General features: G+C 53.1%; 1 protein-coding gene across 2 annotated transcripts; it reads left to right on the top strand.

The window, feature by feature from the left end:
• Positions 1–13,200: 13,200 nt before the first annotated feature.
• On the top strand, positions 13,201–26,433 carry SLC2A1 (solute carrier family 2 member 1). Of its 2 annotated transcripts, none has more exons than XM_055798977.1 (10): positions 13,201–13,345; positions 18,127–18,219; positions 22,132–22,292; positions 22,487–22,727; positions 23,076–23,238; positions 23,319–23,506; positions 23,613–23,717; positions 23,819–23,920; positions 24,190–24,393; positions 24,656–26,433. In XM_055798977.1, exons 1-10 carry the CDS (start codon positions 13,328–13,330, stop codon positions 24,851–24,853), a joined length of 1,473 nt encoding a protein of 490 aa, XP_055654952.1. In that variant the 5' UTR covers positions 13,201–13,327; the 3' UTR covers positions 24,854–26,433. The 2 variants fall into 2 exon arrangements, with proteins under 2 accessions (XP_055654952.1, XP_055654953.1); XM_055798978.1 differs by lacking the exon at positions 13,201–13,345 and adding an exon at positions 17,389–17,949.
• Positions 26,434–27,714: the final 1,281 nt, after the last annotated feature.

Genomic DNA, 27,714 nt, shown 5'->3' with positions numbered 1-27,714 from the left:
ACATCAGGTGACGGCGGAGAATAATATCTGAAAAATGTTAATGCCTGAAAAAAAATCCATTGTGGATTAAAGCTCATTAGAAAAGGCCTTTTCTAACGAGCATGGGCGGTGGGATGTGGGAGGATGCTGCAACTCCTGTATTCCTGCCTGCATCACCAGGGGTTGATGCTGGTGTGGCTTCTGGTACCCGCCACAAGCAGGATGCTGAAATGGGGGACGTCCCAAAAAAAACTTAATCCATGGATTGAGCTCTTCTAGATTTTGGAAAATCCTCCCCCAAAAGTCACCCCCTTGTCGGATTTAAATAACACTCCAAGGGCTCATGGCTGGTGCCATGAGTTTGCATAGTTCCAGCCTTTTCCAGCCCAACTTTCCCTGCTCCGGGACAGATTTTACTCAGTGTCTCATTAGAAAAAAGGTCTAAAAAAAGTGGTTTTCCACAGGAAGGATTTGAAAGATTAAAATTCCTGGTTATTTATTTATTAATATGTTTATTGTAGTATATGTACTCATTCAATTGATTTTAGTCATAGTTATATAATATTGTGTATTATATATAAATATATAATTATTATATTATGTTATACTATAATATAGTATATGATATTATAGTAGTATTGTATAGTAGAGTATATTATTCTATGTTTATTATATAATGCATTGAAAAACATGATGCTATTTTAATATTATATTTATATAATATATTAAATATAATTTTTTTTTGCAGGTTCCTAGCACAAAAAAGGGCCTAACACCCCCACCCCCCATATACATTTATATATATAATTTTGTGGCTGGCATGTCCAAACATCTCTGCCCAGCTCAGCCCCTTACATCCCAGCATCCCAGCTGGGTACCAGCCCTTGACTCATCCCAAACCAGCATCCTCAGGGGTTTCCTCCACAAGGAAAACGCCACCCAAGTACTTATATCCATGACCCAGGAATCCAAGTCTTGCAGATGTTCCCTGGCATCCCAGTTCCAGATATTAAATAGGTTTTGATGGATGCAACACTACAATTTTTCCAAAATTTTGGAAAATTTGATATTTTGGGCAACCTTCTTTGGAAAGTCATTGTAGGGGTTTGGTGGGAATGTAAATGAGTATTTTGTGCCTATAAAAGATCGTAAATATTAGGTTTTTTTGGTGGGACATTGATTTTTCGGTGCGGTGATGCCGGAATTTACAGCATCGTGTCGGATTTGGAGCCTCGATGGAAAATTACCATCGGGCGAACAAAGAAATCCAGGATTTGGGAGTGGGAAAGGGAATAAACAGGCGGGCCAGGAAGCCAGGAGGAAATCTTGGGCAGGGGAAGGGAAGGGAGAGAAAAGCTTGCGCCACGGGGGGTGGGGAAAATAAACCCCCAGGAGGGGCTGGGGCCGTGGGAAAGGGGGTAAGCGGGTTCTGCACCCCGAAATCCCCCCAGAACTGGGATTACCCGGCATCACTGGGATGGCGATGGGGGAGAAGGCTAGTGGGACGCGTGATCGCTCTCTTCACTGTCGTCACCGGGGTTTTTGACACCCGCACTCCCCAGCACCCATATTGAGGGGGTGGGTGGGGGGTGATGTCTCCTTCCCGAGGTTTGTTCAACCGCACACCTCTTTGCAAGCAGCAAGTGTGCAAGGGGAGTGAGCTGGGGAGCAAGCATGCAAGGGGAGCAAGCTTGCAAACGGAGCAAGCGTGGAAGTACAGATTATGTGCAAAGGGAGCAAGTATGCAAGGGGAGCAAGTGTGCAAGGGGAGTGAGTTATAAAGGAAGCAAGCTTGCAAAGGAAGCAAGCATAGAAGGGGAACAACCGTAGAAGGGGAACAACCGTAGAAGGGGAACAAGTGTAGGAGGGGAGCAAGCTGCAAAGGGAGTGAGTGTGCAAGAGGAGCACATGCACAAAGGCAGCAAATGTGCAGAGGGAGCGAGTGTTTAAAGGGAGCTAGCTTGCAAAGGAAGCAAGCATAGAAGGGGAACAAGTGTAGAACGGGAGCAAGCTGCAAAGGCAGCGAGTGTGTGAGGGGAGCGAGTGTTTAAAGGGAGCAAGCTTACAAAGGAAGCAAGCATGCAAGGGGAGCGCGCATAGAAGGGGAGCAGGCATAGAAGGGGAACAAGTGTAGAAGGGAGCAAGCTGCAAAGGGAGCACGTGCGCAAAGGCAGCAAGTGTGCAAGGGGAGCAAGTGTCTAAAGGGAGTAAGCTTGCAAAGGCAGCAAGCATGCAAGGGGAACAAGCATAGAAGGGGAACAGGCATAGAAGGGAAGAAAGCTGCAAAGGGAGTGAGTGTGCAAGGGGAGCCCCTGTGCAAAGGCAACAAATGTGCAAGGGGAGTGAGTGTTTAAAAGGAGCAAGCCTGTAAAGAAACAAGCATGCAAGGGGAACAGGCATAGAAGGGGAACAAGCGTAGGAGGGGAGCAAGCGTGCAAAGGGAGAGAGTGTGCAAGGGGAGCCCGTGTGCAAAGGCATTGAGTGTGAAAGGGGAGCGAGCTGCAAAGGGAGCAAGCATGGAAGGGGACCAAGCAGCCAAGAGAGTGAGGGTGAAAAGGGAGCAAGCCCGCAGTGGAGCGAGCACGCAAGGGGAGCAAGCGTGCAAAGGGGCAGGCGTGCAAGGGCAGCGAGTGTGCCAGGCCAGCAGCCCCTCACCGTGCTGTCGGGCTTTGCTGCGCAGCCGAGCGCGGCGGGACCCGGCTTTGCAAAGCCAACACAGCCTGATCCGCCGCCCCGACCCTGCAGACGCAGCACAAAATGCGCCAGCAGCTCCCACCCGCCTCTGCCCCGGGGGCAAAATATCACCGGGGGTGGGGGGTGGGGGTTAGATTTAAATTTTCTTTATTCTTTCTTTGCCTTTTAGCAGATAAAACTTCAAAAAAGAGGTATTAAAAAAAAAAAAGTCACTTCAAACCAAGAGAGCACCCACGCAGCCCTTGCACCCAGGGCTGAAAATGGTTGTTTTATTGCGTATTTTGGGTGGAAATTGCCTAAATTTGGCTCATCAAGAAGCAGGTGGAATGGGAGCGCGGGAGCCCACCAGCCCCATGGTTTGCTGTGGGCAAGTGCTCTCGGCTGCTGGTGGTGACCGGGAGCCTGGGAAAAAGGCTTGACCACAATATTGACCCCTCATCCCAGGGGATTCTCCATCCAGGAGGCTAAATCCAGCTCTGGACCATCCAAGAAATGGGAACTGGGAGATGCAGGGAGGAGGCAGCTGCCTGCTGCCGGGCAAGACGGTGCCCATCACCCTGGCATCAGGCCGCTACATGCCCAACCCCGCTGCCCTCCGTCCTTACGCAAGAGCTTGGTATGAGGAAGAAACTCATTGTTGTAGTCCTCCTCCTCCTCCTCTTCCTACCCCCCCTCCCCAACCTGGAAGGGGTGCTGGAGCCTGGCCAGGGCATCCCCTCCAAAATCCAGCCCCCACCCCCTAGCAACCTGTCCCTGGGTGTCCCCAGGACCGTCCCTCTCGGTGGGGGTCCCTGCTCAAGCAATGCCTGCTGGCAGTCATCCCACGGGTGTCCTTCACCCCAGGGGTGCCCTTCACCCCCCCATGGATCCCACCAGTCCCACCGGGAAATGGTGCCTATCGACATCCCGAGCATCCCAGGGCTCAGGCTCTGCTCAAATCCCGACGTGCTGGAGCAAATCTCCGCCGCCCTCCCCAGCTGCCAGCCGGCCCCAATTACCACAACAGGAGGCAACAAGCCTTGGCTTGGCCCCCCCCCCCCCCTAAAATTTTGGGGCTCCCATGGATGGGCAGGAGGGCAAGCCCCTGCAGCTCCGGCATGGATCATTTTTGGGTGGGTGTTGCCAGGATTTGACCTTGGCTTTGGGAAGCGAGCGATTTTTTTGCTCCCCTTGCAAAAGCTGGAGCATTATTTTCGGGGGGTGCTTGGGCAATGGGGCGGGGGTGGGGAAACCCCTAAAATCTTGACCCCCGCAATGAGCTGGGGAATGTGGAAAGGAGGTAAAAATAAATCAGAAACCCAGGGCAGGGTAGCGCAGGGTGTAATGGAAAAGCCGCAAGAATGTCGGAGGCTAAAAATTGAGGGAGGGATGAAAGCGGCTGCGTGGGAACCTCGCAAGCCCTGGCATGATCCGAAGGTGACCTTGCTTTGACATCCCAAAAAATTAGGGTCCATCCAACCAGCATCACTCACCATCCTGGTACGTTTGGCTGATGCCCTGCCCCCAAAATTGGGGCTTTAACCACCTAAAGGACCCCGATGGCGGGGGGGGGGGGGGTATTTTTGGACACCCGGCTTTTTTGGGATGCTCTGAGCATCCTCCAAACCCACTGGTACATTTGTAGCTGGGCCGGTTTTCCAGCATGCCGGGACGTGCTGGGAAGCACTCGCTTTTACAGCATTTTCCTATCTCTCTCTTCTCTTATGCAAAGAATTTGGTGCTAAAAAACCAGCGCCGGGGGCTTTGCTCTGGCCCAATCCCACCCTCCCTGCGGGATGCGGCAGTGATACTGCCCGTGGGGTCTGGCTTTGGGGATTGCATGGGGTGATTGCATGGGATGATTGCATGGGACTGCATGGGACGATTGCATGGGATGATTGCATAGAATGATTGCATGGGACTGCATGGGACTGCATGGGATGATTGCATGGAATGATTGCATTGGACGATTGCATGTGACTGCATGGGACAATTGCATGGGATTGCATCATCTTGCATGGGGCTGCATGGAATGATTGCACGGGATTGCATGGGAATTGCAAGGGGTGATTCCTGGTATTTAATGGGATTGTATTGGATAATTGCATGGGATTATGTGGGATGATTGCATGGGACTGCATGGGATGATTGCATGGGATTGCATTGGGATTGCATGGCATGATTGCATGGAATCGCATAGGATTGCATGGGATGATTGCATGGGATGATTACATGGGATAGTTGCATGGGAAGCAAAGCCTGGAATGAGGAAAGAGCTGCTTCTGCAGGTGCACAAAGGGTTTGAGGGGATGCAGGCTTAAGGCGAAGGGGGGCTCTTTTGCACTGGTGCATTTCAGGAGGGGCTCAGGCCCTGCCTGCAGCCCTTTGGCAAATATCTGGGGCTTTAAACTGGTCCTGTTGCATTTACAGACCTGGGAATGGGGAAGGAAAGTCCAGTCTGGAAGATACTGGAGCTGGTTTGGCTGTCAGGGACTTTCAGGCTCTGTTGGAGCCTCAAAATTTGATTTAAAAGCCTTAAACCTTGCAAACTGCCCAGGCAAGGTACAAAAAGCCTCTTGGCCTCCCCTCTGTTCCAATCCAGCCAGGAACCCCCCCCAAATTTGAGGATTTAATGGCAAATGGCATCAATTTCCCTTCCCTGTGGCCACAGCAAGACCCTATACGTCACCCCACATTTTTGGGGGGTCTGAGCCCCCCACTCCGCCACCTCCGCTTTCTTCTAATGAGCAGAGAATTTCCCTTTCCTTCTGCTTTTGTATTTAATCAGCCGCTCATTAAAACCTTGGGCTTTAATTACTCCAGACGAGGCGCAGCGGGGGCCGCATTTCCAATTTCCTTTCTTTAATTCTTTTAATTGGGAGAACCAAGGGGACGGTGACCCAGCCCTGCAAGAAAATCAACCGAGGGGGGCTTTTGGGGGGCTGTTTTCCACCGATTTTACCCAACGGCTTTGCATCACCCCCAAAAACAGAGAGAATATTCCCAAATCCAGGAGCAAAGGGGTTGCAAGCTCTGCTTTATCTCGCCCATCTGATGCTCAGGGCATGCATCTGCTGACTCTTCACCTCTCCCAGCCTGACGCAGCTAATAATAATACAGATAATTTCTATCCAACCTTTTTATTCCTCATTATTTATAAAGCCTAAATAAAAATTTGAATAAATCCCAGAGCTGACAGAGACAGTTTTTGGGGAGGGTTTTTTTTGGAGGCGAGCCGGCGGCGTGGCTTTTCTTCTTCTCCGACTTGGAAAGGAACGGGTCAAGTCATGAGTTTTGCAATCCGCCTCCTGAATTTTTGGGAGGTGCTGAGTCATGAATTTGGGGAGCGGGGTTACCGAGAGGGCGGGTTGAGTCTTGGTGAGATGGAGGGGTGCTGGGAGCACCCCCAAAAAAATAAAATTGTGTCATCATGGGAGGATGTGGGCCCCCAAAAAATATGATTGCATCATCCCAGGAGGTGATGGCCCCCCAAAAATCAAATTGCATCATCCCAAGAGGGTGATGGCCCCACAAAAAATCAATTTGCATCATCCTGGGAGGATGCTAGCTCCCCAAAAGATCAAATTGCATCACCCTGGGAGGGTGATGTCCCCCAAAAATCAAATTACATTGGGCTGGAATGACGATAACTCCTCCCAAAAAATCCAATTGCATCACCCTGGGGTGATGGTGACCCTAAAACCCTGAGCCCAGCGCTGCCGGAGCAGGAGGGCACAGGGCAGCAGGGTGACGCTCTCCGCCCCAGGGCAAGGGTGATGAATTTTATTTTTGCTTCTGAGTTTGCAGAAACGCGTTTGATGTACGGGACCAGCTTTAAAACATGCCCCTGCAAAAGAGGTTTTATGACTGAAGAGCAAAGAAATACCTGACTAATTATTATTCAGCAAGTTAATTAGGTAATGGGGATTAATCTGTCTTCCTGCGGGGCGGTAATTGCAGATGCAAGCTTGCTCCGGCCTATTCCCAGTGCAGAAACTGGGCACTTCCCAGTCCAGTAAGGGGATGGGGGGGCAAACCCTATCTTGCCTGTAGCTGGAGGGGTTTTTAATGCAAGAGATGAGGATTTTTGAGCTTTTTCTTTTCCTTTCTGGTGTTTCACAGCTTGGGATGCCAACGCCACCTGCCCCCAGCATCCGATGTGCTCCCCGTTGGCGTGGAGGGAAAGAAGTTGCCTGGCTCCAGCCTTGTGCAGAGCGAGGAAAGTTATTAAGTTAATTAATTAAGAATGAAATGGTGTCCTATGGAGCATCCCAAAAGGTCTTCCTTTAGGTCTTCCTTCTCCATCTGAAGCAGGATGCGGGGAGCATCTCACCTTGCACCCCTCTGGTGCTCAGCAGCATCCAGCCCACCCTTGCATTTAATATTGCAACGACGACACTCCCAGCTTCTAAAACTGCATTTATCCAAGCTCCCCATCCCCCAAAGCCCTGAAATTCAGCCCAGAAATCCTCCTCCAGCCCCCTTCCAGGCTCCCCATAACCAGCCACAGAAAGCCCATTTTGGGGATGCCAAGGGGCAGAAGGATGCTCCCTCTGCACCAGCGGCTTGCAGGCTGGCAGGATGCCTAAAATTAGCAAAACCGGGGCTGGTTTGGGTGAAAAATCAACATTTTGGGTTTTGCCAAGTCTGGCAGGGAACATGGGATGGGCAGACCGAAATCTGCCTGCAAGGAAAGCCATCGCTCTGGGAGCAAATCTGCGATTTCTCTGGGTGCTGCAGGATGCTCAGGATCCAGCTGCTGCACCACTCTCCCCCTCCCCACCCCCCCAAAAAAATAAATTCCTGGAGAATTCCTAAATCCTGAGCGGGTTTGGGTGGATTCCTCCTGGGATGGTGGTGCCGGGGAGGGGAGGATGCTCATTGCAGGGTGATGGGGGTTTTGCTGGAGGCAGTTTTGGGGGCTCCCCCCCCCCACGTTGTGACTCTTGCTCGCACATCCCTTATCACAGTGACCTTGAGCCAAGGTTGGTGACCTTAGGAACGCGCCAGCCGCCCGGCCTTGGGGTGGCAAACAGGCAAAAATGTCCTTATTCCGCCCTTTTTCTCCCCAAGCGGAGAAAATCCCAGTGGTTGAACCCCCAAAACCCTGCAACACCCCCAAATTCCCCCCTAGTATTGTCCAGACCTTGGGAACAGGATAAAAAAATAACTGAATTAATAAAAAATTAAACAAAAAGGAGCATCTCTGCCAATTAAGACATGGGAGTGGCCGTTCTCTGCTTACTATCATTAATGATTAATTATTAGCGTTAACAGCTGCTCTCCTTTGGCTCCAGAAATAGCTCCTGAAGGGAAGAAAACTCCAGAAAATGGGAATTATTTCATCTCAGTGTTATGGGAAATGGGGAAAAAATTTCCCTTTTTCTGCAATTTTGGCTGTGAGGGGCGTTTGTGAGGTCCAAGGAGCTTTTACGGGCAGGGAAAGCATCATCGTATAGATCTATATGTCAATATGTGCACGTATGTGTCCCTTTTCCTTTCTGCTTGGAGGAGGAACAGGGAGCCACTCGCGTGAGCAGGCGAAGCCGAAGGGAAAATGGATTTTTCCCTCTAAGTCTTCCCATGGATTTCAGCTCCGGCTCTATGACACGTCCCAGTGCTGTGCTGTGACTCACCTGATTATTTTTAGCTCTGGCCTCTTTATTCCCCGTGTTTCCATGAGCATCAATTCGCCCTAAAAATGCAAAATAAGGGCTGAGATGCAAAAGGCACCTTTGCAAGACCTGGAACCGGGGGGATAAATCCCCCCTTTTAATGGAAAAAACAGAAAATCCCTTTCTTTTCCAATCCTTTTTATCTTTAATGGGTGAGAAGTCACCAAACCCAGCGCAGTTTAGGATGGAAAGTCGCTGCTTAGCTGGGAAAACCAAGCAAGGGGCTCAGTGCTGATTAATTGGGATAAATTACACAGGACCAATTGCTTTGATTAGGTTTGGTGTTCCGGCTTCCTCGGATGTGGAGCATCCACCTGACCCAAAGACCACGGGGTTGATCCCAGCCTGACAAGGAGGGATTTAACTAGTCCTGGGTTACAAATAAAATGGGAAAAGCAAGAGGATGCAGCTGCCGGATCTGAGCGCGGCGGCCGTTAAAGTGCTTTGGTGTCGCCGGTGATGGGGCTGACCCAGGAGTGATGGAGCTGACCCAGGAGTGATGGAGCTGACCCAGGAGTGATGGGGATGATCCCAGGCGGTGCTGGGATGCTGCTGGATAATCTCCTGGTCCCTCAAACCTCTCCGGGAACAAAGCACAACGCTGCTGGAGAGGTTGTCCGGTGGTATTTAAGGGCTGCAATCCCCAAGGAAGCTCACGCCGGCGTTGCTCAACCCAATTTGATGACGAATCCCTGTTTCCTTATGGACTTTGTCCCCAATTTCATCACCTAAACTGGTGTTTTCTGGCTCCAGCTGCTTCCTGACCTGACCCAGTCCCAACCTGCACCTTCAAAGGGCAAAACCGCTGCGGTTTGACCCAGTTTTGCCGCGGTGCCAATGGGCTCAGCGGGGCCAGCCAGATGTTGGCAGCTGCTTCCAGCTGTTGTGCAAGAGGAATTATGAGCTTGGGTAGGGAGCTGTGTTTTTAGGGGGGTGGGGAGGAATTGGGGTGGTGGATCTCTGGAAATCCCGTTTTTGCGGATTTTTGCCTGGATTTTGAAAGGGGAAAAAAAGAAATTGTTGGCCCAGGGGCTTGTTTGAAAGGGCTTCAGGCTCCAACGCGTCAAAGGACACGGGAAATATTAAAATAAATTCCCTCCTGCAGTGGATCAACTCCATCCCAAGGATGCTCAGAGGTCAAGCGCTAACACTTTCCCAAAATTTGTTAGAATAACCCAGGATTTTTGGCTGCAGAGACATCAGCGGCATCAAGTCCCAGCAGCACCAAATTCCCTCCCTTGCACCATCTGGTGATGCTGGCTTTATTAACGGGAAGCTATCCCGGCAAAGGCTGTCCCAGCCCGGACTTTGCCCAAAAAAATAGGAACCGCTGCCCACAATTCCCCACTGCACCCATGTGTGTCACTGGGACGCCCGTGTCACCCGTGTCCCCGGGGTGGGGACACGGCTGGGGATGGGAGAGGCCGCAAGATAAGGACCGATGACAGCGCGAGGCGGCATGGAGGAGGGATCTAAGTGGCCGGATTTCCTCATCCGTCAGGAATTCGTGTTTTTCAGCAGAAATCCCACCGGCTAGGTGGCGAGGGGAGCATGTGCCATGCTGCTGAGTCACAGCTGGAACGCGGGGCAGGGAAGAGGGTGAGGAGGGGAAGGCTGAGCCCATCACTGTGGCCTCTGGCCTTGCCACAACTCGAATCCCATGGAGAGAGGGTGAACCCATCACCGTGGCCTCAGTCTCTGAGCCCATCACTGTGGTCACCATGCCAGTCCCCGAGCCCACTGCCGTACCTTTGGTCCCTGAGCCCATCACCGTAGCCACCACACTGGTCCCTGAGCTCTTCACTGTGGCTTCGGTCCCTGAGCCCATCACCGTGGCCACCATGCCAGTTCCTGAGCCCATTGCCATGGCTTCAGTCCCTGAGCCCATCACTGTGGCCTCGGTCCCTGAGCGCATCACCGTGACCACCATGCCAGTCCCTGAGCCCATCACCATGGCCACCATGCTGGTCCCCAAACCCATCACCATAGCTTCGGTCCCTGAGCGCATCACCGTGGCCACTACTCCAGTCCCTGAGCCCATCACCATGGCTTTAGTCCCACCACTATGCTGATCCCTGAGCCCATCACTGTGGCCACCACGCTGGTCCCTGAGCTCTACCACTGTGGCTTTGGTCCCTGAGCACATCACCATGGCCACCACTCTGGTCCCGAGCACATCACTGTGGCCACCACTCCAGTCCTTGATCCCATCACCGTGGCCACCACACCAACCCCTGAGCACAACACCATGGCCACCACTCCAGTCCCTGAGCCCATCACTGGGGCTTCGGTCCCACCACCACGCCAATCCCTGAGTCCATCCCTGTGGCCACCACTCCAGTCCCTGAGCCCATCACTGTGGCCACCATGTCAGTCCCTGAGCCCATCACCATGGCTTCAGTCCCACCACCACGCTGGTCCCTGACCCATCACCGTGGCCTCTGGCCTCCACCGTTACCCGCCGGGATATTATTTTAACGATTTTAACCCTTTCCCCCGCCCCTTCCCATTCAAAAGGACGGGACTGACAAAATCTCCCCTAAATCCCCCTCCAGCTCAGCGGCACCGACGGGATTATCCCGCCTCCGGCCCTTTTCCCTTCCATCAGCATTCCCGCCCGACACCCTTGGCCCCCCCGCCCCCCATCAGAAAAATGCCAGCTCAGGAGAAAAAAAAATAATTTTTTTTCCCCATTTCCCATTTGGGATCAGCAAAAAAAGGGAGAAAAAGCAAATGGACGGGGTTGGGGTTGCTAAAATTTGTATTTATTGCAGTTTAGAGGCAGGGATTTACCCAAACCAGCCAGATTTGGGGCAAAATTTTGCAGCTTTAGGAAAATAAAATGAATTCTTGACTTCAAGTTTTTGGAATTTGTGCCCAATTTCTGCTCTTTGCTTCTTTTTTTTTATTTTTGCCTTTTTAAAAAAATTTGTTGCTTTTTTGTGTGTTTTTTCTTTTTCGTGTATTTTTCTTTTTCATGTTTTAATTTTTTTGCCTTTGTTTTGCCTTTTTTTTTTTGCATTTTTTGCAATTTTAATTTTTTTCCCATTATTCCCCCCCTCCCATTTTTTGGATGAGAAATCATGGGGAAATTGAATTTTTGGAATTATTTTTATGGGTTTAATGATTTTTTTTTAAATGCTTTTGAGGGGAAAAGGGGAGTTTTTGGGGTCCGAGGGTGGACAAAGAGCTGCAGCGCGTCCCCGAGCGGGACCCCCCGGCATCCCCTTTGGTGGCCTGGCGGTGGGATGCCGGGATGGGAGGAGCTGGCGGACGTGCAGGACGTGCAGAAACCCCTGCCTGGCTGCTTCTCCCACTGGATTGCCTGCTGTCTGCCCCCCAAAACCCATGGCACCCCGCGAAAAGTGGGGAGGGGGGGGGGGGGGGAATCGGCTTGCTCTCACCCGGCCCAGCGCCTTGGGGCTGGTTGTATTGGGTGCAGGGTTTTGCACCAGGGTATGGCACCAGGTGCAAGAATTTGCACCAGGGTATTGCACCGGCTGCAGGGTATTGCGTTGGGTGCAGGGTTTTGCACCAGGGTATTGCACCACGTGCGGGGGTTTGCCCTGCGCATGGGATTTCACATCGTGTGCAGGGTATCGCACCACTACAGCCTACAGCATGTCTTGCACCGGGTGCAGGGTTTTGCACCAGGCGTGGGGTATTGCACCAGCTGCAGGGTGTTTTACACCAGGTGTGGGGATTTTCTGGGGATGGAGGCGGGGGGGGGGGGGAGCTGGGACCCCAGGGGCTGCACTCAGCAAAGGGGGTTGCTGCAAGGGGGGGGGCCCTTGTGCGGCTGTTGCACACACATGTGTACTCACCAGGTCTTTGCAGGGAAGCTCTTGCATGCGTGTGCCCGTGGATTTGCACACGTGTGCACTCACACATGCGGAGGCACGCACACATGCAGATGGGCGAGCACGTGCGAGTGGTTGCATGCACACGTGGAGGCAAGCACATGCACAAACACGCATGCTTACGTGTGCACACTGATTTATGGCCCATTATTCAACACAGAGGCACAATGTATAGAGACACACTTGCTCACGTGTGCACACACACACAGTTGCATGCTCATGTGCATGCAGAGGCACACATGTACAGGCATGCACACACTAGCACACTCATATGTGCACACACACGCATGCACACTCACACATGCACAACCCCACATACACTCCCGCATGTGCACACACACAGCTGTGCTCACTTGCACAAGTGCAAAGGTACACAAACACTCGCATGCTCACCTGTACACACCCTTGCACATTCACATGCATGCAGCCATGTGTACACCCCTGCAAACTTGCACGCTCACCCACCCAGCTGGGCAAGCATGAGTTTGCACGCACACATACGCAAACACATGCAGGCATTCCCTTGCACACTTGCTCGTGTGCAAACATGTGTGTGCACATACTTGCACACAACTGCACATGCACTGGCACACTCGGCCGCACACACTGGCACACTCACATGTGCACACACACGCACAGATGCCCTTGCACACTCACGCGCGACGGGCACAGCCACACACGCAGTTTACGCGTGTGCAAGCATGCGCGGGGGGCGCCCTGGCACACTCGCGCGTGTGCAAACCCGGGCGCACAGGCCCACGCGCGCGCGTGCACACCCGCCCCACGCACACGCACCCTTGCACACCGGCGCACGTGCACACCCAGCCCCCCCCCGCCCCCCCCCCCCCCGCGCCCTCGGGCCCACGTGCAGAGCCACACGCGCTCCGCCCTTCCCCGCACACCACCGCGCCCCCGCCCCGCCCCCGCCCCGCCCCCCTCCTCGCCCCGCCCCCTCCCGCCGCACGGCCCAATGGGCGCCGCCGCCCCGCGGCGCCGGGCGCTCCCTGCGCTCCCGCTCTCTTAAGCCGCTTCAATGCCCCCGCCGCGGCCGCGCGTCACCGCTCAGCTCCGCTGCGCGCCGCTCCGCCGCCTCCCCCGCGCTGCCCGCCCCGCCCGCCCCGCCGCCCCGCCGCCGCCGCCATGGACACCGGCAGCAAGGTGAGTGCAGCGCCCCGGGGATCCGCCGCCGTCCCGTCCCGCCCGCTGCCCCCTCCCCCGCGTTACACAACTGGCGGGACGACGAGCTGTTCCGCGGGGCCCCGGGTGAAGCAGGCGGTGGGTGGGTTTGGGGTTAACCGGCTGCTTTTGGGGTCCCCGAAGCCGTCGGGCACAGCTCACGCTGCGGACACGCTTGGGTGGCCGGCGCCAGGCGAAATAAACATTTTTTTTTTAAAATTTACCTCAGAAACAAGGGGGAACCCCCCCCCCCCCCCCCCAAACAGCCGTCGCGCAGCCTCGGTGCCTCACAGCGCGCCGGGATGAGAGTTCGGGGTGAGGCGCTCCTCTGCCCCCTGAGGTGCGGGGGAAAGCGCCAAAACAAGGCGGTTTTGGCCCCGCTTTGGGGGTAAGGAGGAGGCAGGCAGGGCCCCGGGGTGCCGGCTTGGCGACAGGGGGGTGCAGGGCTGGCGTGATACGGAGGGACCCCCCGGCAGTGCGGAGGTTCGGCCGGTTCGACCCCGGTGTCAGCCCTCTGCGCCACCGGGACGCAATCCACAGCAGTTTACCGCCCCCCCCCAATGAGTTAATTAAGTAATCTAAACTCAGTCGGCCCGTCGGCAGTAGCCGAGTCCTCCCAGCGCCGCAACCCCCCTTTACATAAGTTGATTTATAATATTAGAGGTGGGTTAAAGCGATGCGACATCGGGCCCAGAATGAGGAAGGTGAGTTAATTGCACGGGGGTCGTTAACGTTAGACTCCGGGCTCTGCTTGTCCCGGCCTTGCCTGGGGGATTCTGGCCCCCCTCACCCCCCCAATATTCCCTTCTGGGAGTGTTTTGGGAGATACTCAAGTATGTAGGGATATTTTTTTTCGTGTTTTTTTTTTTTCCAGGGAAGGAAGTAAAAAATTTGCTCCGTGGCTGTACAAAGCGCCAGACAACGTGTAATTAAAAACAAAAATAATAATTTTATTCCAATTAAAGATGTTAGAGGAACAACTAGTCTTATTTTTCTCCCCAGCAAACAACTCCTTATTCCCCCCGTCCCCTGCTTTGGAGCATTGGGAATACTATTTTTTTAATTAAACTTTTATATAGAAATATTATTTTATTTAAAGCTAGTTCTACCCCAGCGCCATTTTTTCTTTTTTTTTTTTTTTTTTTTTGGGCGAGGTGTGGGTTTAGGGGTGGGAGCTGGGAACGTGACGGCCGGCAGCGCGTCGATGGGGGGAGGAATTGGAAGGAAATTTGCTCTCATAACGAAGAAATCCGATGCGCTGCCGGCCAGGCTTAACTCCCGGCTACCAAAATGGAGCCAGAGATGCGCTCCCTCTGCTTCTCCATCTTAACTACCCCATTCGATAAATTTGGGTTAGAAAGAATTACATTTTTTTTAAGGGTAGTTAACTGCAGGAACAGTTTGCTCCGCTCTGATGGGCGACGCTTATAATCCGGAGCGTGTTTTGCAAGGAAGAAAAGGATTTTTATTCAAGCAGCTGGCGGTAGGGATGCTGGGGGTGCTGGGAGGTGGGGGACGAGCTTACCCCTCCGCCCTTCAATTTAATATTTAATATTATTAAAGTGGGACGTGCTTTTCTGCCCACGGAGCTGGGCAGCTCTGGCCTTTTGCATGCAAAAACATCTCCTGGGCTTGTCGCAGACCTCTTGTGGTTGCAAAACTGAGAGGGATCATGTCGCCGTCCCCAGCTGACCTTTAAGGGGAAAAAAAAAAAAAAAAGAAATAATGCTGCTCCGACTCCACTTCCCCTCACCCTGAGTTTTCTCCCACACCAATAATCCCCCAACAAAATCTTGGTTGATCCCCACGGTGCTGGTGTTACCCCTTGTTTTGGCTGCAAAAAAGCCCTCCTGTCGGTAAATGCTGGTGCTGTGGCCCATACCGTGGCTTTAGGAGCAGGTTTTACCTGGCCCTCGGTGGATGCGTAAGTTTTTCCTGGGCTGGGAGCCAGCAGGCAATGACCGAATCCGGTTGTCTTCACTCCAGCGAGTGTACATAAGTGTGCAAACAAGTGTGCAAGACGCTGTAAGGCTGCATCCCCTCCCCACAATTGCCCGCTGCATCCAGCCTGGCCCAGGATGGGACCTCTTGCACTGAGCCTTTGGATGCTCGTTAAGGCTGCGTGGCTAATTTTGATGAGCTCTGTTAAAATGTGGATTTTTTTCTTGAGACTCCCTCCTGGGACGCTTTTGTTAATGTTATTATTTTTAAAGGGATTATTAATTTCCTTGTTCCATGAGGTAGGCAACATCCTGTAATTCTGCAGTGGAGGAAAAAAAAACCAAAACCAAAGGGGTAAAAAAAAATATTACAAAAAATTGTAAAGACAGACACAGCCCGCTGCAGGTTTGAGGGGGCTGCTGTCACCCTGCAGGCTGAACCCTCCTCTGAGCATCCAGACCTCTGTGTTTAGAGTGATGAAGGAAGCAGCAAAAACTAAATACAAATTTATGAAAATTACAAGCGTGGCACTCAACTTCCTATAAGGTATAGGAGTTAGTAGGGGAAAAAACCCGCAAGTGTTAGATATATCCAGGCTGTAAATAAGCTTAGTGCACAAAAGCAAGAAGGGGAAGTATTTTGGTTTTCTTTTCTTTTCCCCTGAACTCTAAATAAAGCTGCTGCTTTCTGCAAGCTGGTTTAAAAAAAAAAAAAAAAAAGCCCAAGACCCTGCATGTGATTTTAGCTGGAGTTTCCCGTGCAAGGCTGCCCTGAAAAATAAACTTTTTTTTTTTCTTCCCCCCCCCCATCTCGCCATCTTAAGCCTCTCCTTTAATGGCGAGGTTAAAGCTGAAAGGCTCCCGGATCGGGCCAGGCAGCGTGTTTGGAACTGGGAAGCCAGAAGGGAGGGAGAGGAGCTGAATCACAGTGACCCTGCCTGGGGAGAGCCTCCAGAAACGCCAGCAGCCTTCCGACTGACTCTCTCCCATCGTCTCTTCAGGCTGCTGGAGTTTAATAAAAATAAAAGTGTTTTTTTTTATTTTGCTAAAAGATAAAAATATAAAGATTTTTTGTTGCTAAAGGTTAAAAATAAGTTTGGGGTTTTTTGCTAGAGGTTAAACCCACAAGTTTTGGCTTCTTCTTGTTCTGTTGTTTTTTTTGCTAGAGGTTCAAATTGAAAAAGTAATTTTCTTACTTAATTCTTTGTGGGGCCATGGCTGGTGTTGGAGCAACGAGGTGTTACTGCCTGCCACCTTCCTGGAGTAAAGGTCATGTTGGCGTGATGCATCCCTATCCCTGTGGCATGGTGCTGCCGTGACTCACCTGCACACTTGCAGCCCCAGCTTTCCGGGGTGGGTGACCCAGCCTTTAGTGATGCGAAGTAAAAATCACTACCCCAAAAAGCAAAGAACCCCTCCTAAAGCCCCACAGGAACCCTGAAATAAAAAAAAAGTTCCCCAAAACCACCCAAAGACTAAAAAACCCTAATTTTTTTAAACAATGTTTATTCAAGCACAGGTTGCTTTCAGCGTTCCTGATGTTGCCTGTTGCAGTTTTGCAGAGCAGTGAGCAGATGGATGAGGTTGGAGTTAGAATTTTTTGGGGGCTTTTTCCTTGTTTTTCTGGGATGCCAGCAACTTTCCAGCCTGTTTTTGCCCTCCCAAGTGGGACATTTTTGTCTCAGGGTGGGTTTATTCAGAATCACTGAACAAAACCAAGTGCCAAAACCTCCCTGATTAGTTGTGTTGGGGCCAAGCCTAATTAATGAGCTTCATTAACGGGGCTGGCTTTATTCCCTGTTGCTTTTTCCCTGCAAACTTTAACGCCGGGAGGAGGCAGTTTGGCCAGAGAGGGGAGGTCAGTCGCAGCACTTACTTGTATTTATTAAAAAAAAAAAAAAGAAAACAGTAAGAAAATACCCCTTTCTTGTGTGTATGTACTTTGCAATCAGCCCTCCTGATTTAGGGGGAGGTGTTTAGGTGGAGCCTGACCAGCACCAGTCCCTTAGGAATATTAATCTGAGATGCCAGGAGAGCATCCCTGGGGTTGGGGTAATGCACTGGTCTCCCTGGATAACCAGGAAGAACCCACCCCCCAAATTAAGGGGCTTATAAATTTCACGTGGACCATCCCAAAGCTGATTAACCGGGAATGTCGGATCCTGGTTCTCGGAGCTGAGCACTGGGAAAATCTCCTGCCTGGGATAATTGGGCCATTAACGAAGGTGGCCCAAGCACTGGCCTGCCCTGACCCTGCTCCTAAACAAGGCTCTGATTGTCACTCTGGCTTAAGCGGGAGGAAGAGGCGGGTGAAGGCTTTGCCAAATAGCTGGGATTTTGCTTAGGGACTGTTAATTAGGCTCTGATGCAAAAACTTTGTTAGTGGTGGCTGTCTGGGGCATCCTCATGCTGATGCTGGGACAACGCTCGGCTGACCGGCAGCGTCACCGTGGCGTCCCCAAAAACATCTTGTGCTGGCATGCTGCCTGGGTGTCACGTGGAGCCCTCGGAGGGGACCCTGCAAATCCAGATAAAAACTCCCGCCCCACGCCAGAGGCAAAATAATCATGGAATACCCAAACAGTATTTTCTTAACCCCAAACTAGTATTTTTTTCCCTTAGCCCATGTGGATGCTATAAAAAAAAGCAAGTTTTCTCTTTTATCCTGTGTATTTGTGCTTGCAACCTTATGAGCATCCCTCCTCCTTTTGCAGCTCTTCAGGGAGAGGCACTGGGGGACCTTTCTGCTGGGGGGGGGGGGGGGCATAGCTGGGACCTCAAGTTTAACCCCTCTTTTTTGTTTTCTTCCCCCTTTTCCTGCAGATGACTGCTCGCCTGATGCTCGCTGTGGGAGGAGCGGTGCTGGGTTCTTTGCAGTTTGGCTACAACACTGGTGTCATCAACGCCCCACAAAAGGTGAGCGTGCGCCGAGCAGCTGTGCAAAATTCCACTCCCCTGTGCCCGAAAACAAACCTGCATATGCTGCCAACCGGGCTAAAATAGTACATCCCGCTAGGCAGCTTAATGCCTGTAATGGGATTTGCAAGGCCGTTATTTAGCTCCCGCCTTCCCGGGAGAATTAGTTTCCTCCTTACTTAGCGGTTTTGCTGGGAAAAATCCCAGGAACGCATGCAGGATGCTCTCCAAGTGGGACCAGTGTAACTTTTAACCTTGGCTTTTAGCAAAGGTCTGGGAGTTAATTAGGGTTTGAGTCATCTGGAAGCAGGGGAATGGCTGCTGGGGTGGGTGCTTTGCATCCCGGAGCGTTGGAGGCAGGATGTCCCCTTGTCCCGGGGTGGAGATGGTCAGCTGGGACAGGCTGTGTGCGAAGGAGGGTGGAGAGCAGGAGGTGTTTGCTCCTTCCCCTAGTGTAGTGCCTGGACTCTCCAGCGACTGGTAGGTACATGGAAGCCTTGAAAAACTTGACTTTCGCTGAATGATGTGGCTTTTTGAGGAGTTAAAGGTTTGGAAATGTTAGCTCAGAAATCCCGTGCAGGGCTTGTGATGTGCCCCGGGTAAAGCTCGGCTGCTGGGGTAAGGTGTCAAAGGACAAATTGGGGTCTGGCTGCTGCTGCAGGAGCTCAGAGCCTGTCCCTCAGCATCGTTGCAGCCTCTGCTCTTGTTCACCATCCCAAATAATTAAAGCCACCAAGACAGGATTCACGCTGCGAGAGCATTAATCCCATTACCAGGGAGCAGGCTGCAATATCTCGCCTCAAGCGCTGAAAAAACTCCTTGTGGGACAGAAGACCCCATGCAAAAACTTCTTGGACCCCACCCATATGGAAAGAACAAAAAAGATGCAAATTGTCTTTATTTGAAGTATTGCATTAAATTGTATTTAATCCCGATGAGTGGCCCATGCAGGATTTCATGCGGGTGGAGGCTGTGACTCCTGTCCAGCACCCTTGCTGCTTGCACCCACGGCCACAGTGCATGCATCAGTCTGCTGAAAGCATCACCCTGCTAAAACAGCCTAACCCATGCTCGCCTTCCCTTGGACTGATGCGCGCTGGTAACGCTCCCACTTGGCTGGCGGTGAGCATCCTCCTCTGGAGACAGGTGATAGGAGCAGCGTTTGAAACGGTGGCGAGCTGGGAAATCCCTGGAAACGTGCTGAGGAGCTGCTTTCTGGCATCTGCCCTTGTTTTCCCCTGAGCTCCGGCACCGCGGGGAGCAGGAGCTCTGTAATTACTGCCCTGCATCGGAGCCCGGCCCTGCATCCCAAGGATGTGTGTTGTTTCCCTGTGGCTGAAGGACTTTACTCCATCCTCTCCTGACCCAGGAGATGCTGCCCTGGGTGATGTGAGCATTGGGGACTTAGCTCCGGTTCCTGCAGAGCCCCCAGCAAAGCAGGATGCCCCTGCGATGGGTGTTGCCTCAGTTTCCTTTGTGCATTTTAGGATTAAACCCTTGGAGCTTAGGCCAGGGCTGGGCTGTGTGTTTTAGGGACGAGTCACCCAAGCGAGTGATGCTGTGTTTGGGGTGCAGAACTAATGGGGGAACAGATTTGGGGTGCTCTGTGTTGGAGGCGTGAGGGGAGGCAGGGTGAGTGTTGTCCTGGGTAGCAGGATGCTCTGGGCATGGGGGTTCCTCCCACATTTAAGGGTGGAGACACGTTGGGACGTGGGTCTGGGGGTGTGTTGGGGTGCAGGATTGGGGATGCATTGGGATGGGACTGCATCAGTGTGTAGGGATGAGATGGGGATGCATCGGGGTGCAGGATGAGGATGCATCAGGATAATCTGGGGCATAGGATTGGGGTTAGGATGCCGGATGGGGATGAATTGGGGTGCAGGATTGGGATGGGGATGCATCAGGATGCATTGGGGTGCTGAACTGGGATGCATCAGGATGTGTCAGGGTACAGGACTGGGATGGAGATACATTGGGGTGCACTGAGGTGCAGGATGGGGATGTGTCAGGGTGCGCTGGGGTGCAGGATTGGGAGTGGGACGCAGTGTGGCACAGGCGTGGGGATGCATCAGGGTGCAGGATGGGGATGGAGTGGGGTGAAGGGCTGGGATGCATCATTCCCCTGGCCTCAGCAGTGCAAGTGCAGCAGTGTTTGCTGGCAGCCGCTCCCTGCGGCCGGCGGCCTTGCAGAAAGGCTCCTTTCTCAGGTGGAGGGCTGAGCGCCGGTTTTGTGGTCCTCTTAATAGAGTCCTCCCTGCTGCTGAAACAGCGGCTTGGTGTTTGTGGGGTGTTTGCAGATGTGATGTGGGGAGGGAATGGCCCGAAACTGGGCGAGGGCTGGTAGCAAACACTCAGCTGAAGTGAAATGAAGGGGAAGAGAAGGGGAAAAAACCCCCAGCTTTTGGGAAATGGCAATTTTTTTTTTTCATGCTTCTCACTTTAAACTCATTTTTCATCTCCTCCTCTCCCAACAACTGGCTTATGGTGGATTTTTCCATCCATCCTTTTTTGCAGGAGGAACGGGTGCCAGGAGGGGGGTATTTGGGTGTTATTTTTTGATAAGCTGAGGCACAGCCCAGTGTAGCTCAGCTGGCACTGGGGTGTCCGCTGTTGCTTGAATTAATTTTTTTCTGCTTCAAGGCGAGAGAGCTGGCAATTTTGGGAAAGTAGGGAGGAATTTAGAGCGCTGCAAGGTTTGGTGGGGTGTGTGCGGAGACCTGCTTACCCCTACCGGAGCCTGGGCCAGTCCTGGGTTCTCCAAGTAATAATATCAATAATCTATTTTGGTGATGTTAGGAAAAGGAAGGGAAAAGCCCCCAAAGCGTCAAAACCTCCAGGTGAAGCAGGAAGGGAACGAGATCACTTAAATACTGAAATTCTAATAGTTTAGGAGCTTTGTAGAAGGAACAACTTAAAAATAATAATTACATTATTGAAATGAATAGTGAAGTACAGGGTGTATTTCTTGCGCTGCCTTTGCCAGGGGCTCTTGTTTGTGCTTGAAATGACGGAAAAACTAGAAAACCAAGTGTGATTGTGCAAACACTTAAATCAAGCACGTGCAAAACCCTTGGAGGCAGTGAGGCCTTTGGGCCACTTGATGTCCAGCAGCAGCTTCCCCTGCGCACACGGAATCTCTGCTCCCTCCACCCGGGGTCAGTTGGGTGTGTTACCAAGCCCTTTGCTTTTTGGGTTTGGGGGTGGGTGACCCTTAAATAACTTTACTCGAGGCTTTTCAGCAGTGGGCTGGCTTTAAAAATACATTTTTTTAATATATATATTTTTATATAAATATATATATATAAAAAAGGGTGTTCTGTGTAAAAACGAGTGCCTGTCTTGGATGTTAGTGTTGCGGAAGTGTTGCGGAATTATAGTGTTATAAGTATTGCGTTATGGAAGTATTGCAGAAAAAACCCTAGAAATTAAATTCAGGGGAGTGTCCAAGGGGATGGGAATCGATCAGCTGCCTGGATCACCCTGCTGTCTTCCTCACCTTCCTCCAGCAGCTCCACTGTCTCCCCTTCTGTGTTGTTTCTCTGGGGATGGAGGCGTGTCCCTTCCCACCTCCTGTGCCCTGGGAGGAGCATGACCTCCCGGTGGCCGCCCGGTGAGGCGAAAGAGGTGTTTTGGCAATGCCAAGCCGCTCTCTCGGCAGGGCGAGCCCAGAACCTGTCTGGCTGCATTTCCCCCGTGCATCCCATCAGGTTTCCTCCCTTGGCCTGGAGCTGAGCCACCAGCCTGGCGGCTGGGCGGCTCCTGGCTCTGTGACGCATCGTCTTGTGAGCAGCGCTCGCCAGCCAAGGGTCCGTAGGTGGCCGGGCTGAGGCCAGGCAATTCATGACACGGGTGGCACGGATGAAATGGAGATGGTTTTAACCCACAGCTTCCTTTCTCCTCCCTCTTTTGTAGGTGATTGAGGACTTCTACAACCGTACCTGGCTGTACCGATATGATGAGCCCATCAGCCCTGCCACCCTCACTACACTCTGGTCCCTCTCCGTCGCAATCTTCTCTGTCGGAGGCATGATCGGATCCTTTTCCGTGGGGCTCTTTGTCAATCGCTTTGGACGGTGAGCACAGAGTGTGGTGGACCCATGGTGGACCTCAACGAGGGGGTTGTGCAGCCTCACCCCACCCCGGCATCCCAGGGGGGTGGCTTTGGGCACCTCCCTCCTGCCAAGAGCTGCTCTTTGGGTTCTCCTGATGCCCCTTCAGCCTCTCTGACCCCCCTGGTCCTCACCACGCTCCTCCCTTCCTTCCCCAGGCGCAACTCCATGCTGATGTCCAACATTCTCGCCTTCGTGTCAGCCGTCCTCATGGGCTTCTCCAAGATGGCTTTCTCCTTCGAGATGCTCATCCTTGGCCGCTTCATCATTGGCCTCTACTCTGGCCTCACCACCGGTTTTGTGCCCATGTACGTGGGTGAGGTGTCCCCCACTGCACTGCGCGGCGCGTTGGGAACATTCCACCAGCTTGGCATCGTCTTGGGCATCCTCATCGCGCAGGTGAGTGCCGGAGAAATGGCTGCAGGGGGTTCCCCCATCTTTGGTGCTGACATTTGTCAGGGTCCACAGGGGGTGGGGTTTTGTGTGGCAGCGCAGAGTGTTGCCTGTGCTGGGCTGATGGAGCTGGGGCTAGAGGGATGGACCTGGAGCTCAGTGGGAGCAGGGATGCTGTGAGATCTTGAGGTTTGGGGTGGGCAGCAGCACGATATAGCATCTGTTGGCCACCTGGAAGCAGCATATCTGTCTGTGCCCCTCTGATGGGTTTCCAAGCCTGTAGCGAACCTGTGAGCAGCAGAGTTGGGTCTCACTTGAGCTGGGGAAGGGTGACTCAACCCCTCTTGTCCTCAGGTGTTCGGTTTGGACTTGATCATGGGAAACGACTCGCTCTGGCCACTGCTCCTGGGGTTCATCTTCGTCCCTGCCCTGCTGCAGTGCATCATCTTGCCCTTCGCCCCTGAGAGCCCCCGCTTCCTCCTCATCAACCGCAACGAGGAGAACAAAGCTAAGAGCGGTGAGTGACCCCCATCCCCAAGCTCATCCCACCACGCAGGAGGGTCCTCAGCTGCTCCTGACTCCAGCTCTTCCCCTCAGTCCTCAAGAAGCTGAGGGGCACGACGGACGTCAGCAGCGACCTCCAGGAGATGAAGGAGGAGAGCCGGCAAATGATGAGGGAGAAGAAGGTCACCATAATGGAGCTCTTCCGTTCCCCCATGTATCGCCAGCCCATCCTCATCGCCATCGTCCTGCAGCTGTCCCAGCAGCTCTCGGGAATCAACGCGGTGAGTTCTGGGGGCAGCTAGATGCCATGGGTCAGCTGCTCACCCACAGCTCACGTCGTGCTGGCTCCAAGACCCTTTCCTCATGGCACATCCCTGCTCTTTGTAGGTCTTCTACTACTCCACCAGCATCTTTGAGAAGTCGGGTGTGGAGCAGCCCGTTTACGCCACCATTGGCTCCGGCGTGGTCAATACAGCTTTCACAGTCGTTTCGGTGAGTTGTGGCCCACCAGGCTCTCACCAGGGAAGGTGGAGCGACACGGGCTTTCCTGTGTGCCGGGGATGTGCTGACAGACGCGTGTCTCCATCCAACAGCTCTTCGTGGTGGAACGCGCTGGACGGAGGACGCTCCACCTCATCGGCCTGGCAGGGATGGCAGGGTGCGCGGTGCTCATGACCATCGCCCTGACGCTGCTGGTGAGCGGTGGGTGCTGACAGGCCGGCTGGGCCAGGAGGAGGCCCTGCCCGCTGCCCCTCGCTGGGGGCACCTGGGGGAGGAAGGACTTGTCCTAAGGGTGACGGCTGAGCGGTCCCCGCTGCCCACGTCTCTCTCGAGGTCCCAGAAATCCAGTCTCCAGCATGGAGAAGCCCCACAGCACCATGCGTGCTCGAGTCTCCTCATCTGGGATGGCCGGGTGCTGCGTCCCCCCTCACCGAACCACCCTTCTCTCTCTCCCTTGGACTAGGACCAAATGCCCTGGATGTCCTACCTCAGCATCGTGGCCATCTTCGGCTTCGTGGCCTTCTTCGAGATTGGTCCAGGCCCCATCCCGTGGTTTATTGTGGCCGAACTGTTCAGCCAGGGCCCTCGGCCCGCTGCCTTCGCTGTCGCCGGGCTCTCCAACTGGACCTCGAACTTCATCGTGGGCATGGGCTTCCAGTACATCGCGGTAATCACCCGCTGCCGCTCGCCGCGAGCCAGGGGGACACCGGGGGTGGGCACCCCTCGGAGGAGGGGGGAGGGAAGGAGCAGCAGCGGGATGTGGCGATCCTTATGGGTCCCTTCCCACTCGGGGTGCTTGCTGGAAGGGTGCCCCGAGCTGCCGGGGGGGCGGGTGGTCGCTGAATGCTCCTTTAGCCATTGCCCATCGGCTCCCAGCGCCGCCTCCCCCCACGTGCTCACCCCTCCTCCTCCTCTTTCCTCCTTCCCAGCAACTCTGCGGCTCCTACGTCTTCATCATCTTCACGGTGCTGCTAGTCCTCTTCTTCATCTTCACCTACTTCAAGGTGCCGGAGACAAAGGGTCGGACCTTCGACGAAATCGCCTCGGGTTTCCGCCAGGGAGGAGCCAGCCAGAGCGACAAAACCCCGGACGAGTTTCACAGCTTGGGCGCCGACTCGCAGGTCTAACCCGCCGCGGCCTTGCAGCCGCCCACCTTCTCTCCTGAGTTTGGGGGTTATTTTTTAAAACGCTTTGTACAGAAACCGGGAAGGAGGGAGCGGGGGGTCCGGCTCTTGCGCTTACACCCCTTTTCCAGACTCCCCCACTGGTTTAACGTGGACAGACTGACCTATTTTATTTTATTTTATTTTTTTCCTGCTAGGAATGATTTTGGTGGGTTTTGGTTTTATTTTTTTAGCTGGTTTCGCGTCCAGGATTTCAAAGCCAGTCGGCGTTTTAAAAACCAACCATGCGGCCTCTGCCACGGGAGGGCGGTGCCCTTGTTTTTAATGACGCGATAGGTTATTTAACGAGAAATCACGTAGCGGAAGTTTTTAAAGCTGGAAACTTTTTTTTTTTATAAGGTTCTAATCTTAGAAAAATCATGTAAATTGACTAAACCTAAACCAACGATTTTTTTTTTTAAAAAGAAAAACAAGAAACGAGTTGTTTTTTAAAGCAGTCTAATTGATTTCAAGCCCCGGTGGGTTCGGGGATGGGGATTTCCTGGACGGAGCGTGCGGACCTGAGCGGGAAGGTCACTGTCCCGCCGCAGAGCGGCTCCGCTGGTGGCTTCTCATCTCCGTCACCTGAATTTCAGCCAGGAGGGGAGAAGAGGAGCGGGACCGTGATTTTTCTTTCTGTTTCGGTTTTTTTGTTGGTTTATTATTTTTTTTTTGTGGTTTAATCTCGGCAATATTTGCCCGACGGTGAAGCGCCGGCAGAGCCAACCGGCAGCCGCACACTACAGCACCCCCCTCCCTTGCTACTGCCCCCGCCCCCGGCTCCCCCAAATCCATCAGCACGCGGATACATCCATGTCCTGCTCTGTGTATAGACTGGAAGATATTTATATTATATATATTTTTGTTCAATGGTTGTTAATAGTAGACGTTTAAGTTATAGTGTTTCTGATTTGATGAGCAAAGTACTGTAAATATTCTCGGAGTATATTCACACTGTATAATGTATACAAAAAGGTACAGATGCAAAGGTATAGTTTCTATAGCGACTAAGACAAAAAAAAAAAGCTTGTACATGGTTAGGATGACTTTTGTATAGTTCATTCCCTGCACTGTAGTTGTATCTATTGCACTGAATTTCAAGCTGGAGTATATTAAAAAACAAAAGAAAAAGAGAAATCCTGTCCTTTTCAAACAAAACTGAAGAAAAAGAGGAAAAAAACCCCACCCAAACAACAAAAAAAAGCATTTCCCCGAGTGCAGCTGGTGTGGGAGCTCCTGGCACATTCCCAAAGCCCCAGGCGGTGTTTTATAGATAGTTTTGGGTTTTTTTAAGATTTTTTATTTATTTGTCTCTTTTGGAAGTGATGACATTTGACCACACTTAACATAAAAGGTAGGTGGGGAAAAAAAAATAAATTACTAAAAATTACAAAAAAAAGACCCTGGGATAAACTTGCGGCGTCTGCGCAGCATGGCACCCGCGCGCGTGTGTGTGTTTTTTAAAGCAAATACAATTTACTAAGTGCCAAGAGGACGGTGTGTGGTGTGCTAACAATAAAGGAGAATGGATGCAGCGACCCTGCCCACTGGCTCCCGTGCCTTTATTTCCCCTGCGCCACTGCAGCCGCCTCGTCCTTTCGCACCCGGGGACCTGACGCCCGGCACGTTCCTGCAACAGGGTGGGGAAGGGGGGAATCCTGTGGGAAGCCGTGATGGGAATCGGGGATGGCGGGTCCCTGGGGGGTTTGTGTCCCTGCGAGGCTTCGCCCCCACGGGCCCAACTCTCCCGGCTGCAGCGGTGGCCTGTGCTGCCCTTGAACCGCTGCCCCGCGCGCCCGGGCGAGGCAGGGCTGGAGGCTGCTGCTTCTTCCCAGATTTTGGGTTTTTTCCCTGGAATTCAGGTGCCAAGAGCTGCAAGTCTGAGCGGTCCCGGGCAGGGAAGCGCTGAGCTTGGTCACTCCGGGCTTTTGGCTGTTGATTGAAACGTCTCCTCACCCCGGAGTGTGCGCGCTGGGGCGGCGTGTCAAGGAACCGGCTCTTCCAAAACCTTCCAAAGCTGCCCAGAAATATTCCTGGTTAGCCCAAGGCTCTCTCGCCCACGCTCACATCTCCAGCCCAGCCCCTGGAGATGCTCGGCCCTACGCAAAGTTAATTTTCACGCTGTCTTCTACAGCATCGAACAGGCAGGAGCAGCGACAGCGAGCGGCCGGCTGGGCACGTCGTGCAGCGCCCCGAGGGATTACGGCACCCGCGCGCCCGCGGCTCCAAATCCCCAGCCGCGATGACCCAATTCCTCTGCGCCCGTAGCACCGTGCCAGCAGCTGCAGCATCCCCCCAGCATCCCCCACCCTGCGGCGGTGGTCGTGCCAGCTGTGGAGAGACCCGATGAGGCTGGATGTGTCCCCCAGCATCTCCCGTGGCACTGGGAGGTCTCCCACATGTCCCCCAGCATCTCCCGTGGCACTGGGAGGTCTCCCACATGTCCCCCAGCATCTCCTGTGGTATTGGGAGGTCTACATGTCCCCCAGCATCTCCTGTGGTACTGAGACATCTCCTACATGTCCCCCAGCATCTCCTGTGGTACTGAGACATCTCCTACATGTCCCCCAGCATCTCCTGTGGTACTGAGACATCTCCTACATGTTCCCCAGCATCTCCCGTGGTACTGGGAGGTCTCCCACGCATCCCCCAGCATCTCCTGTGGTACTGGGAGGTCTCCCATGGTACTGAGAGGTCTCTCACCCGTCCCCCAGCATCTCCCGTGGTACTGGGACGTCTCCCATGTGTCCCCCAGCATCTCCCGTGGTACTGAGATGTCTCCCATCCACCCCCAAGCATCTCCCCTGGTACTGGGAGGTCTCCCA

Source organism: Falco peregrinus, chromosome 3 (assembly GCF_023634155.1).
Source record: "Falco peregrinus isolate bFalPer1 chromosome 3, bFalPer1.pri, whole genome shotgun sequence".
In the NCBI taxonomy this organism is placed as follows: Eukaryota; Metazoa; Chordata; class Aves; order Falconiformes; family Falconidae; genus Falco; species Falco peregrinus.
The sequence above is the reverse complement of the archived record's forward strand: the minus strand, read 5'-3'. Positions and strand labels throughout refer to the sequence as shown.

Coding starts and splice junctions, on each gene's coding strand:
- SLC2A1 (XM_055798977.1), top strand. Junction 23,507..23,612: donor AGCTCTCGGGAATCAACGCG/GTGAGTTCTGGG, acceptor TGCTCTTTGTAG/GTCTTCTACTACTCCACCAG. Junction 24,394..24,655: donor TGGGCTTCCAGTACATCGCG/GTAATCACCCGC, acceptor CCTCCTTCCCAG/CAACTCTGCGGCTCCTACGT.